The sequence below is a fragment of the Rhipicephalus microplus genome, chromosome 4 (genome assembly GCF_043290135.1).
Source record: "Rhipicephalus microplus isolate Deutch F79 chromosome 4, USDA_Rmic, whole genome shotgun sequence".
Taxonomy (NCBI): Eukaryota; Metazoa; Arthropoda; class Arachnida; order Ixodida; family Ixodidae; genus Rhipicephalus; species Rhipicephalus microplus.
In genome coordinates, this window is record NC_134703.1 from 40227613 (window position 1) to 40240740 (window position 13128).

The 13128-nt window shown below is 46.7% G+C and overlaps 1 protein-coding gene across 1 annotated transcript; it reads right to left on the minus strand.

Annotated features, from left to right (window-relative positions):
• Positions 1-3507: 3507 nt before the first annotated feature.
• On the minus strand, positions 3508-12118 carry LOC119171378 (uncharacterized). The gene is made up of 4 exons (XM_075893026.1): positions 12054-12118; positions 9515-10475; positions 6243-6460; positions 3508-3754 (listed from the first exon to the last, which is right to left on the minus strand). The coding sequence occupies exons 1-4, from the start codon at positions 12116-12118 to the stop codon at positions 3508-3510; spliced, it is 1491 nt and encodes a 496-aa protein (XP_075749141.1).
• Positions 12119-13128: the final 1010 nt, after the last annotated feature.

Below are 13128 nucleotides of genomic sequence, written 5' to 3' on the forward strand. Positions count from 1 at the left end.
TCTGTGTTTTTTTTTGTCTCTGTGTGCTTTTTTTTTCTTGTTGTTGTTGTTCTTTGCTTTTACAGAAATAAAAGTTTAGCTTGTTAAGAAAGAGTTGTCGGCACTGACACATATTCATTGCATTTTATTCTGCAGAGATGAATCTGTTTCAATTGTTGCTGCCTTGCAGTCAATCTGCTATGTTCACCTGGTTTAAATAGAAATCATACTCCATTTGTGTGTGTGTGTGTGTGTGTGTGTGTGTGTGTTTGTGTGTGTGTGTGTGTGTGTGTGTGTGTGCGTGCACGTGTGTGCGCGTGTGTGCGTGTGTGTGCACGTGTGTGCGCGTGTGTGCGTGTGTGTGCGCGTGTGTGCGTGCGTGCGTGCGTGCGTGCGTGTGTGCGTGCGTGCGTGCGTGTGTGCGTGCGTGCGTGCGTGCGTGCGTGTGTGTGTGTGTGTGTGTGTGTGTGTGTGTGTGTGTGTGCGTGTGTGTGTGTGTGTGTGTGTGTGTGTGTGTGTGTGTGTGTGTGTGTGTGTGTGTGTGTGTGTGTGTGTGTGTGTGTGTGTGTGTGTGTGTGTGTGTGTGTGTGTGTGTGTGTTGAAAGCATTTCTTCGCGTACTGCCGACACCGTGCGCATTTCCATCTGCGTATGTTACATGGGCTGGGAAGGTTGGGAAGTTCGCGGGTATAAAGTGGCAGCAGCAAGCACAGAACCGAGTTGGCTGCATGAGGAATGTTGTAGACATGAATTAAGGGAAAATCCCATCACGTACGACGTCAAACCCTTTCCTGCAGACAGGTGTGGCCCATATTCTTACACCATGAGCCACGGTATGCGGGTATACACCACAGGTGTTGGACAGTTTTATTTACGGAGGAACGGTGAGAACGGGTATTGGTGCGAACGCGGTAATAAAAAAAAATATCAGCAGCTTTGCCCTAATGAATGCACAGAAATGCTGTTGTTCCAGCAGGAATCGAACCCAATCTTTCTCCGCGCCAATCAAGTATTCTACCGCAAGACCATGCCAGGACTCTGAACGGCTTTGTTAAACACCCTTGTGAAGACGTAATGTCGGTGAAACGCCAGTTTTAGTCTCAGTATACTTTACAACAATTTCTATATATAATTTTGTAAACATGACATCTGTGGTCCTGTGATACAGGCGTCACATCGGGTCCGCGTCAATTGTAGTTGGACGCCATTCACAGGGGCTAATCTACTCGGCATTATCCAGTGGTATACCATTCTCGCAAGTCCTAGCGCTATATTGTAGCTTATAGGCTTCTGCTTTCGGTAATACCAATGCTGCTCGTGGCATCGTTACGCGACTGTAAGCAACCGATTATATAAAGCGTGCGCGACTGTTCAATATATATGTCTCTGCATATAACATCAGTAAGTACGCTTAAAGGGGCTGAATACGCTGAAACATTTGTTTGGGGAGGGGGGGGGGGACCATGGACATGAATCACTGGAAAAGCGTATTGCCTCACGAATTCAACGCCGGCAAACTGTAAGAATCCGTCCAGTACGAGTGGAGTTACAACGATTTGTCACACGCTGCAATCGCATTGTCTCTTCTCTCGGCTGGAAGCGCTGGAAGCCAAACAGGGAGGGATAGGAAGGGCAAACAAAAAAAAAAAACTTCACACGCGCCTCATGACCTTGGGCACTTTTTTATTCATTTTTCTTCGAATACGTGGTTTTTTTTTCAGTGGGATCGCACGCGCACGCGTGGACAAGTGACGGCCTCCCGCGGCGATCTCTGTAACGACCGAGCGCGCCATGTTCAAATCACCCAATGGTTGAAAGATGGGCTTACTACGAGTGATTTTTGAGCTTATTGCGTGATTTGTCGAGAGAAGAGAGAGCAATTTTTAGCTGATTTCGATCATTTATTGTGAATTCCAGGCCACGTTCTGCGCTATAATATTTGGCTCGCGTGTTGTCGCGTTCATCTACTACCGTTCGGCAGCATTTTCATTAAATGCTCAAAAAGTGTCTCAGGGCCCCTTTAACGTAATTTCGTAACGTTTCGCTAAAAAAAAAGACATCACACCACAGTCAACGTTCCTTCACATATGTTGCATGACATCTATTCCCGTCGTACGTGAGATCTGCCAATTTTTTTTTTCTTTTTTCGCATTGAGCAGGACAGCTGTATGTTGGTCACCGGCGCCTGCGGTGGACGACTGTGCCACCAAAATCAGCGGTCATCTTTTAAAACAAAATGTGGGAGCGGGCTAGTTGGTATTCCATGTCTTAAACAGTTGAAGCGCAAAAAAGGGTAACAACGGACTAAGAGAACAACGAGGACGAGCCTCGTTGTTTTCTTAGTACGTTGTTAACCTTTATTGCGCTTTATCTGTTTAAGACATCTTTTAAAAGCTTTTTTTTAATCGAATTAGGGTCGTACTGAATGGGGTTTATTTCAGTACATTGTTAATTTCGTGTATAGCACTATTAAAGCAAGGAAAGGAAATTTAGAATTCCACACCGTCAACGTCAGTATTGATTAGTTTATCTTTAAGGTTCTGACAGTGCATACAACATTAGGAAAAAATACGCCCCTCGTCAATATTTGTCATTTCGTCCTTTTCTCTATGCGCTGAACAGCCAAAATAGATACTGTAGGAAAAAGGCAAAGCTGCGAAGTTGAGAACATGAAAAACAAGGACTACACAGACATCAAACCGCATCAATAAACTGAATTTAATGGAACGAAATGACAAAAAAGAGGGGGGGGGGGAGAGGTAACATACAAAGTGGAGGGCAGTGTGGGCAGGCCACGCATGAGTGAAATAGTTGTTCTATGTATTCAGTAAAACGCGTGCATTCATCTAATTCAATGATCACGTTTCCTCTTCTTCGCATCTGTATCAAAAATGGCACTTGTGCAAAATGGATATTTTCCCAAGCTAGAACCTTTATAAGCTACATTGCTTCTACAAAGCAATGAATTTGGGTGCGGATTTGTGCACGAAGTCGTGGATTTAAGGGGTATTAGAGATGCGCAATTTACTGATGCAGGTCTTTTTTTTTCTCTCTCTCTCTTCCCTTTAAAGGGGGAGAGCCCCTTTAAAGGGGCTCTCCAACAGTACTCAAGTACAACATTTTTCTTACTTTTCTTTTTAGCTACGGTTAGCGTATACTGAAGGGTGGCTAGATTAGTGCAGCCTGAGTGGCAGCGTTAGGGACACGCAGTTCGAAGTTATTCAGCCAAGAACACTCAAAATACAAACAAAATGATGTCTACCCTCGACTCGATAATCGCGTGGTCACCTGCCCACTTGAACTGCGGTACGCGAATGTCGGGAATAACCTAGTTGGTTTTGCATGTTGGTTAAACGGCGCTACAGTTACGAAGCACGCTATGCCAAGAAACACTCGCTGAAAGTGCACGAAGCTTGCGGTGCCGTCGTTTCATACGTCTTTCGTAACCCATGGCGTAGTACATCGTAGCGCTGCTTAACGAAGAAGGTACGCGAACGCTCCACAGAAGGGGAGGTGCCGCAGATATACGCTAGAGTTCCACTTCCTCTACCGCGGGGCCCGCAGTTCCGGGAACGGTCCTGTAGGCTGGCCCGTCCTTCCGCGAGACGCGCTTGTAAATGGCCATTCCGAGGGCAGCGGCTGCCGCCGACACGATCAGGATGCACAGCATGGCAATTGAAGAGCCGAGCCCGGATGAGTCGGTGTCTCCACACGTGAACTCGTATGGCCTCAAGTCACCCACGGCACGACCCTCCACGCTGAATGGCGCCGCGCATCTGCGTACACGAGTGATTGTCTTCGGTGAAGCATAGTAATCAAAGGGGACGCGCTTAAATATGAACGACGTCACTGCAGTGTCACAGCAAGAAAAAAAGGAAGGAAGGAAGGAATGAAGGAAGGAAAGAAGGAAGGAAGGAAGGAAGGAAGGAAGGAAGGAAGGAAGGAAGGAAGGAAGGAAGGAAGGAAGGAAGGAAGGAAGGAAGGAAGGAAGGAAGGAAGGAAGGAAGGAAGGAAGGAAGGAAGGAAAGCAGGGATGTTAACCAGCTTAGGATAGCCAGTATGCTACCCCGCATAGCATGGGACACTCTCAGAGAAAGGTGGGATAAAGATGGCCGTAGCATTGCAACGCACCGCATGATATCTCAGCTGCATAGGTGGTTAACATGCACTGAGAGCCCACGACACGTGAGTTTCCAGATTATTTATTTTTTCAATTATTTATGTATAATTAACTAATTTAGTTAGGCGAACTATTTAGATGCTACAATTGACCACGGGCATCGACAGTGATGAAAAAAACAGCATATCCACAAAATAAATGTTGGTTAATCAGGCAAAGCGTCCATTCGTTCGTCCGTGTGGCCATCCATCCGTGCGTCCGGACAGACAAGCGAACGGATGGACAGAATGCACGAATGGACGGAGAGAAGGACGGACGGACAGACCGAAGGATGAACGACCGCCCGGACGAACTCATGGGTGGACGGATGGAAGCACGGACGGACGGACGGGACAAATGGAATCACGGACGCAAGCACGGATGGATGGATGGACGTACGAAAGGGCGCTTCGCCCTACTCAGCATCATTCACTCCGTGGATATGCAGTGAAAACCCCTAACGCCATCCAGTTATATTATTCCCAAGGACATATACACACAATGCCATCTATTTAGCAACTTATAAACTAAAGGTGGCTACAGACTACTACTACTATAAGGGAGGGAAGGACCCAAGGCCTAAGGAACTTCGCCCCTAAAGATCACCATCCTGTAATGAAGGCGCGATATCACATCATGACACCAAAAATAGCTAAAATTTGTGCTACTTCATCATGACGTGGCGTCGAAGCCTTGCATCGCATAATGACGACATCTTCTCTTGATCAAATGAGGGCCGATCGCGGATGCAGTGGAAAAACGGGTAAGTTGTATAGAGCTTACAATGTCTCAGATCACGGAGGCAATTTAAAACCATGCTAGGTACAGAAAGCTTTCGGAAGGCTGGCGGCAAGGATCGACACATCGGCTGAGAGGGAAAAGAAGACGGCTTTGACCTTTGAGTCACCGTCTCAGGCGAATGCACAAGGCCTCCTGAGAGTTCGGTTATTTAGAACTATCTATGGCTTAAAACGTATAGGCGGGCCAGTTACTAAGATATTACAGCATATGGCAGCGCACACCAGGTTACACAAAGAACACGCACACGAAGGGACGGAACAAGGAAGGAGGTAAGGAAACACTGAACTTCAATTAGTTGAATTTCGACCACTTGAAGTTCATTGCTTGTGTCGTCCCTTTTTGTGTGTGTTCTTTGTGTAACCTGGTTTGCGCTGCCATATGCTGTAATACCTCTGGCTGTGCGAAACAACGTATAAGATATCTTCATGCTTTTTATGTGCTGACAGTTAACGCACGCATCAAAAAAAAAAAAAACACCGTGATGCCCATCACCCTGTGTTGTTTCTCGTTCTTTCCGGTCCGTGCCTTACCTGGCAACGCATCAAAAGCATGAAGACGAATCAACTAGCCCCTGTTGCCACCTCTTTAGTAAATATATCGATACTTTGGTATGATTGATTGATTGATTGATTGATTGATTGATTGATTGATTGAAATGTTTTCGTGTACAAGTGCTTTGAAATTATCTCTATTGTACTGTTTTTATTTTCTTTCTTTTCCTGAGAGTTGCAGAAATGCGTTTCTTTGGATTAATTAAAGTTCATAAATGCCTTTTCCGCAAATACTCTTTTACACGAACCTGTTTATGCATTGTACGTTTTATTTTGCTCGTTTACTTCTTGCTGCAAAACGAAAAAAAGAAGGACGGGGGGGGGGGGGGGGTACCGACTTTGTCGAGCCGTTATGTGGCTTTTTGTCTGTTTTCCTGTTATCTATAACAGATGTGATATCATGTTCAAATTTATTTATTGATTTGTTGATTGATATTGAATGATATTGAATCAGTATTGAATATTGATTGAATTTATACGGAATCAACACCTCGCACAGAGACACGCCACTGGGATTTCAATACATCGGTTCCGAAATCCCTGAGCACAAGCTCTTAAACAGTGAAAATTAAGGACAAAACACTGCAAAGAAAGGTTCTACAAAATGAGGAGACAGAAATATTAGCGAACAGGCGCTTCCGAATATTTCTGCCACAGGATCGCTGTCGAATGTCGGATACGCTACGAATCTCCCGTACGCCGAATGTCGGTGCCCCTTAAAAAGGATCGAAGAACCATAGAGAAGTTCCGCACCTAGGCCGGTGTTCGGCTGGCAGTCTTTGCGCCAAGCTCGCCATCCAGCTGAGCCGACAGTCACACCTCCACGCGTTCTCGCTCAGGTCCACGTCCACGATCTGGTTCCAATCCAGCAGCTTCGGGGACAGGCTACGCAGGCCCGTGTGGCGCAGGTAAAGCCCGCTGAGCTGCACGCTTCTGTTGTTCTCTGCGTCGTGGAAGACTTCCGGTTCCAACTGCGCGTCACACGCGTACAAAGTTTCGTATATAATGTTAGTCCGCAGTGCATACTATTTTGAGCATACGGGAACGCACGTCAAAGCACCCTCCCTACAGAGCAGCCGCACTGGCCACTCACTCTAACGGTAACACTAGCATCACCGTTGAGGCTGCGATGATAGCAAATGGAAGCTGCGTCAGCAAGCCATTCATTGCTCCAACACATAAGAAGCTTGAATTCACCCACGCGCGATGTCCTTTTGTAGTATACATCCACAATTTTAAATGAGTTCGTTTTACCACTCCTTTGCATTGACAGGTGTAGATGCAGTCACGCGTCTAAGATATATATTTGTGTGTTGCTGTAATAAGCATCAGCTGGAAGCTTTCACTGGTCCTTGTCACTTCCTTGTTGGCTGCGTACATTTTGCGCTGAAGCTTTTAAGTATGCAGTACCAAATAGCAAACTCCCACAAATTGCTTCCCAGTGCACGCGTCGTTAGGCAAGTGCGGACTAAACAAGAAGTATAGAAAAACTTACTTGCAGTTTTTTCGCATCTCCCTTAATCGACGAAAAGTAATAAAAATATGCTACATACGTGAAAGCAATAGCCTTTAAAGGACCTTCACCAGCCTATGAAAATACGAAAAAAAACTTGGCTGACCCCTCTGTCAAGAAATCGGTATAACACGAATGTGAAGCTTGTTTCACAGACGAAGTTGAGGGTTTATTATGAATGGTTTCACCACAAGGGCAGAGGAATGAGCACTACAGCAGCGAATTCTATCGTCAGGCGAAAAACGGCAAGTAGCTCTAAGCTTGCAGAGCGCACCTCAAGCAAAAAGCACGCACAAAATGAGCACACACAGGACAAGCGCAAACTAACAGCTGTTACAGCTCGGGACTTTAAAAAAATATGCCCAAAACAAACGCACACGTATACACAAGGCGAGCGCGAACCGTCCGAATTCTTATTTCTTCGAGTGTGGCCTGCGCACTGCTTTCGTAAACGCGGCCGTGGCAGGGAGCGAAGTGACTTTTGTGCTTTCTTACTCTCTAACTTTAAAGCGAATATGCGGTGGAAGCACAAAAGATACAAAGCGGCCTAACCACGCGCGGACAGGCAACACCTTGTGGAGGTGCGCTCTCATTGCAACACGCGGGGCGACAACGTTTAGGGCGCACCCAAAGCTCATTCACCACTGAATTACCCAACGCGTGTCCTTCACGCCATCGCGCTGCTGACGACAAAAACGCACCCGAGTTACTGAGCTCTGAGGACCATAACTGAATGCGGTCTATGTGAAAATGGCTGGCCGTTAGCAAGCTGTTTAACGTATGCTTCGTGGCTTAGTGGTTTCCCGCCGCGCACTGCGGAGCGAGAGGTCATTGCCTCGACACCCGGCATGAAACTTTTTCTTCTCGTTTTTTTTTGTTTGTCATCTGTTAGTACTTATTTTATGACGTCACGTGGAGCCGTGGTGGACCCCAACATAAAACGCTTGTGTGTTAAAAAAAACGAGAGCCTTTTTTTTTTCTGGTGTTTCGCGTCTTTCCGGCGCACTTCGTGCACGCAGAAAGTGATTCCCGTGACTTCCATATATGCGTGCGAAGTCTATGATTTGGAAACTATCATCATTTGGTGTCTCAAATCTATAAAATGGATCGTCACGCCACTAATCAAGGACACGACTTAGTATTTCAATGGCGGCCGGGTCACTGTGGGATTAGCGGTAACCACATCACCGACAGCGCTGCCTGATGTGCTCACAATGGAACGTCCACACTTGATTGATTGATTGATTGATTGATTGATTGATTGATTGATTGATTGATTGATTGATTGATTGATTGATTGATTTGTGCGGCTTAACGTCCCAAAACCACCATATGATTATGAGAGACGCCGTAGTGGAGGGCTGCGGAAATTTCGACCACCTGGGGTTCTTTAGCGTGCACCCAAATCTGAGCACACGGGCCTACAACATTTCCGCCTCCATCGGAAATGCAGCCGCCACAGCCGGGAATCGAACCCGCGACCTGCGGGTCAGCAGCCGAGTACCTTAGCCACTAGACCACCGCGGCGGGACGGAACGTCCACACTGCTCATACATTTGTCAATAGTCGATGCGGCAAGAGAACTTAATCTAATCATGCACAATGTCACGCTTACGATTTTAAATTCTCCACTGAATTCAACATGTCGCCAACAGAACCTCGAGTCATTACTCCAACGACACCTGTCATCAAAGATTTCACGACGTGACACTGCAATGCTGTGGCGGGTCGTTATAACGCTTACCAACTCATTTAGCCATCGCATTTATGTGGCTGATTCATCGAAGTGTGGTGACTGCAACTGTGTAGACACTATTGACTATGCCTTGTGCTATTTTTCCGAATTAGAGCAAAATCCCCGGACTCTCCAGTGGGCCTTGAGGAGACTCGATGATAGAACATTTGCTCAAGGAAAGATCTTAGGAGCATGGACTCCGAGTACATCAGCCCAGAAAGTCACACGAGCTTCCTACAGCTCTTGAAGGCAACATCACCGAGCGATCATCTCTGAAACCCTGCAGTATGTATGTGGGACGCAATGTACCTCTCCTTCTCTTCATCTATCTATTTTGCTCCTTTATTTCCTTCTCCCCATGTGTAGGGTAGTAAACTGGAGGTAGTCTTGTTGATCTCCGTGCCTTTCATATATTTCTTTACTTTATTTATCTCCCAGCGGGGTTACCATTAAAAATCATGACTCACCACTGTAGATGCTCTCTGTATCACTGTTGTAAGACCCAAGGTATTACTATGGATCGCACCACTCCCTGATCATTTTTTTCTGGTTATGAAGGATTTCCGTCTCTGCTGTCACTCGGTAAGATAACATCAAGCGGTTACGAGCAATAACGTATGATTAGAAGGAAACGACGTTGAATCTATTAAATTAATAAACAGGCAGTTTTTCATAATTAAGCTCTAATGTTCATGCTACAGGATGAACTGGGTCAACAACCGCAACTTAACCAAAAGTTAATCTTACTCATAGGTTTCATATAAATATCTTGACTACCTCTGTCAGCAGAGGATTGTAGCTCAAGTGGAGTTCCTTCAGGCGTGGCACTACTCCGAAGGCGTTCGCCTCCACCTTGCTCAGCTTGTGCAGGTCGTTGAGGCGCAGCGTACTCAGGTTTGGCAGGTCTTGCAAGTTCCAATCGGTGATTACTTTGAACGGATTCCTGCTCAAGTCAAGTGACCTCAACGACTTGAGGCTCCGTAAGCTCTGCTCGGGCACATCTTCAAGTTTGTTGCCTGCCATCCCCAGAGTCGTGATGGCGGGCACGAATCCAAATGCATTAGGAGGAAGCACCAAACGATCCAAGAAGTTCATCTGAAGCTCGCGAAGTTGCGGCAGTGTCGCGAAGGCGTCACCTCGGACGAAATATATAGGATTGTGGTCCACCACGAGTTCCTCGAGATTCGTCAGACCCACGAAGCTCTCGCCTCTCAGGACTCGTATTCGGTTGTAGCTCAGGTCGAGTGCCAGGAGCGTGCTCAGTCCTTCGAAGGATGAGCTGTTTACGCTTTGCACTGCGTTGTTGGCCAGGGAGAGAGACTTGAGTCCCGACGTCGCTTTGTCAGGGTTACCACTGCCCGACGTCCACCAACCTTGCGAGATGAAATCTATCTTGTTGAACGACAGGTCCAGCCTCGAAAGCGTCGGCGCCACTGCGAAGGAACCTGGCTGGAGCTGCGTGATGCGATTGTGCCTCAGCGACAGAGACGTGATCGGCGCTGGAATCGAGACTTCCTGGAGCTCGGAGGCGTTCCGGGCCGAGCAGTCCATGCTCTCGTGGTCCGTCTCTTGAGGGCAGCAGCGGTACTTGCTGCAGAATGCGCGGTAGCCACCAAGAAGCTCTTGCTTCTCAAGTCTCATCGTAGGGGCTGCAGAAACGTGGCACGATGCCAGAAGCAATCCGCAGACATATCCCCGCAGCCACGCTGCCATCGTGCCGGCGTCGAGTGGACCCGACCTGCGACATAGAAAGCCCAACAGGAAGTTCAAGCGGTAAAATATATGGCATGTCTGTCCAGCACTGTATCGGGGGTTGAACGGGCTGAGGTACACATGCATTTTTAAATAAGGGAATGACTTCCACTGTGCTGACTTTTCTACGAAAGTAAACAAGTCACTATTTGTGATTCGTCAGGATGTCACTAACTTTGCCTTGTGCTAGGTGTTTCGTCAGGAGCATTCTTCCGTATCAAGTATTGCTAGAAAGAAAACTAGATCTAGCGGTGAGTGTTTGTGACTGATAGGGGAAACTGGAAAACGCAAGAAAAACTTGAGCGTCGCGTATATCAGAGACTCTGCCACGTTACTATGAAGGAACGAAACATTCGCAGTGTAATGTCGTAAATACATCAATATAGTACAGTTAGAGTATTTTTATTATCTTATTCAAAACTACTGGGCTTTGTCGGATTGCATGCTATATTATATTCAAACCCTCTTGAGAGACGCAAAGGTACATACAGTGCGCGAGTTGAAGGGGTCGCAGTAATGTGCTTTGTGTAAGCAACTATAGTTGCTTACACAATAGTATACTATCGAAATGACGCTTTGCACGGTGAGGGGAAAAAAGCGTGTGTGCGCATTAGTACCATGTTTATGACGGGACAGAAAGAAAACTAGATTCGCACCGCGTATTTCTCCATCGTTTCTGATTACTTAATTCTTTATTAATCCCGCTTTAACCTTTTATTCATGTGTTGTAGCTTATGGAACAAATCTGCGTGCTAGGGGCAGCTATACTAAATGAATAATTTCTTCACCTTAACAATAAATATAATCTGAAATGAACAAGCAGAAAATAGAGGAGATTTACCTTTACACAATAGATTATGACTTTTTTAAACACCATTATTTTTTTCCGACGCAGTGTTACCAACGTCTTAACTGTCACTCTATAGGGGCCGCTTGGTCAAATAGACTATATATACACGAACCGAATCGGAGGAAAACGAGATGTTAGCGCAGAATTCATGTTTCTCTGAAATTTTTTTCACTTGTGTCGCTGCAAACTAACGACCACCCTTAAACTCACGGAACACGCAACAACCAAGCGGTACAGTGAATACGAGCTCAGGGCTTTTAAATGTGTCTAGTAGCGTCTTTGAACTATCTCACTTCCTAATTGTGCTCCGCCGCTCAGCTCTGTGAGGCATCCGGTAATTCGACTTGGAGTAATGGCTAACAGAGCCATATAAAGCACGACACCTATGTCCCAACGGTTCCGTTCTAAACAACTACACGAGCAATTTGGCAAATCACGCTCTCGGCCAAAAACACGAAAACCGTATACGAAGCAGCAATTTGGGCGATAGCCACGCGGACGACCTCCGATATGACGGTGATTCCGCGAGTTTCGGGCGATATTTCTTCCCCGCTAGTAAAGATCCACGCCTCTAGCTGGGCAGCCGATCGAGCTCGGAGATCTGTGACGCTCAATAGAGTCGGCCAGAGCCATTCTATTCCCGGTGGGCTTCCTCCCCAACCGCGCGGGGCCGAGTTTTCTGTCAACTTCACCGAGTTGCGCGATGAGTCGCACCGACGCAGTCGTTTCCGCGACTCGTTGACGTTCGCGGCTCGGAAGACTCGGCGAGCAGATCTCATGGCCCCTCGGTTGGAAGAATGCAAGAAAACTCGGCGAGATTTCCCCCGAGACTGGCGGGAAATTGGGCGAAGAGAAGAAGTCTATATAGCGGCAGGAGCGGCGGTAATCTCTCGAGCGGTGCTTGAAAAATGAAGCGTGCTGGGACACGCCGGGGATCAAAGAGCTTCGACTCGCGTGGCTGCAATGAGCTTCACCTTGCCCTTCCTCTGCCATTCCGATCCCCAGACGAAGCGGCTGCTCACGCAGAGTCCCGATTCAGCCCTCTATACTTGATCACCAGCCTGCAATATGAATTTCCACGTCACGTATCAGATCGCGTAAGAACGACGCTGCATATTGACATGACAGTCGTGGAGAAAGTCCTGGCACCTGCTACAGGTACGTCCGATATTAAGGGGAACACGTTAATTGACTTATTGCGGAAGTGGAAATTCGTATTCGTACTTGATGCAATACGGCTCGAAGTGGCTAAAAGTCGTACTTGATGATCGATGCTTTGTGCAACTTTGTGTGAAGACAAGCTTTTTTAAGTTTTTGATTGTGGGTGTAATTGCAGGTTTAGAAAGCAAATTAGGCGGCCTCATCTTACGTGGGAGCTCCCCGTAACTTTATCGGTCTAGCCTTAAGTCGGTCGCCGAACCTCCAACTGGCTTGCTGAGAACAGCGCGAAAAGAAAGTGAAAACGCCATACAAAGCAAAATAAATCAAAAGTAATGCACAGTGCACTGTAATGCACCGTGCACTGTAATATTATGCAGAGAAATACAAAAAGACGTGCACCATAAAGGAACAAAAATTAAGGACAGAACAGAAGGGACGCTATGTGCTTTTACAAAGCGTTCTGAGGCCATATTGATAACGCCAGGTCGTTACTGTAAACTTAGTCGAGGGTTGATATTGGCATCACCGCACCATAGCCAGCAAAACTTGTTTTTTTTTTATTATATTACTACTGTAGATGCTGTCACAGAACGAGCGCTAAAAAAGAGCGCGCCGCCAAATCCTTGCG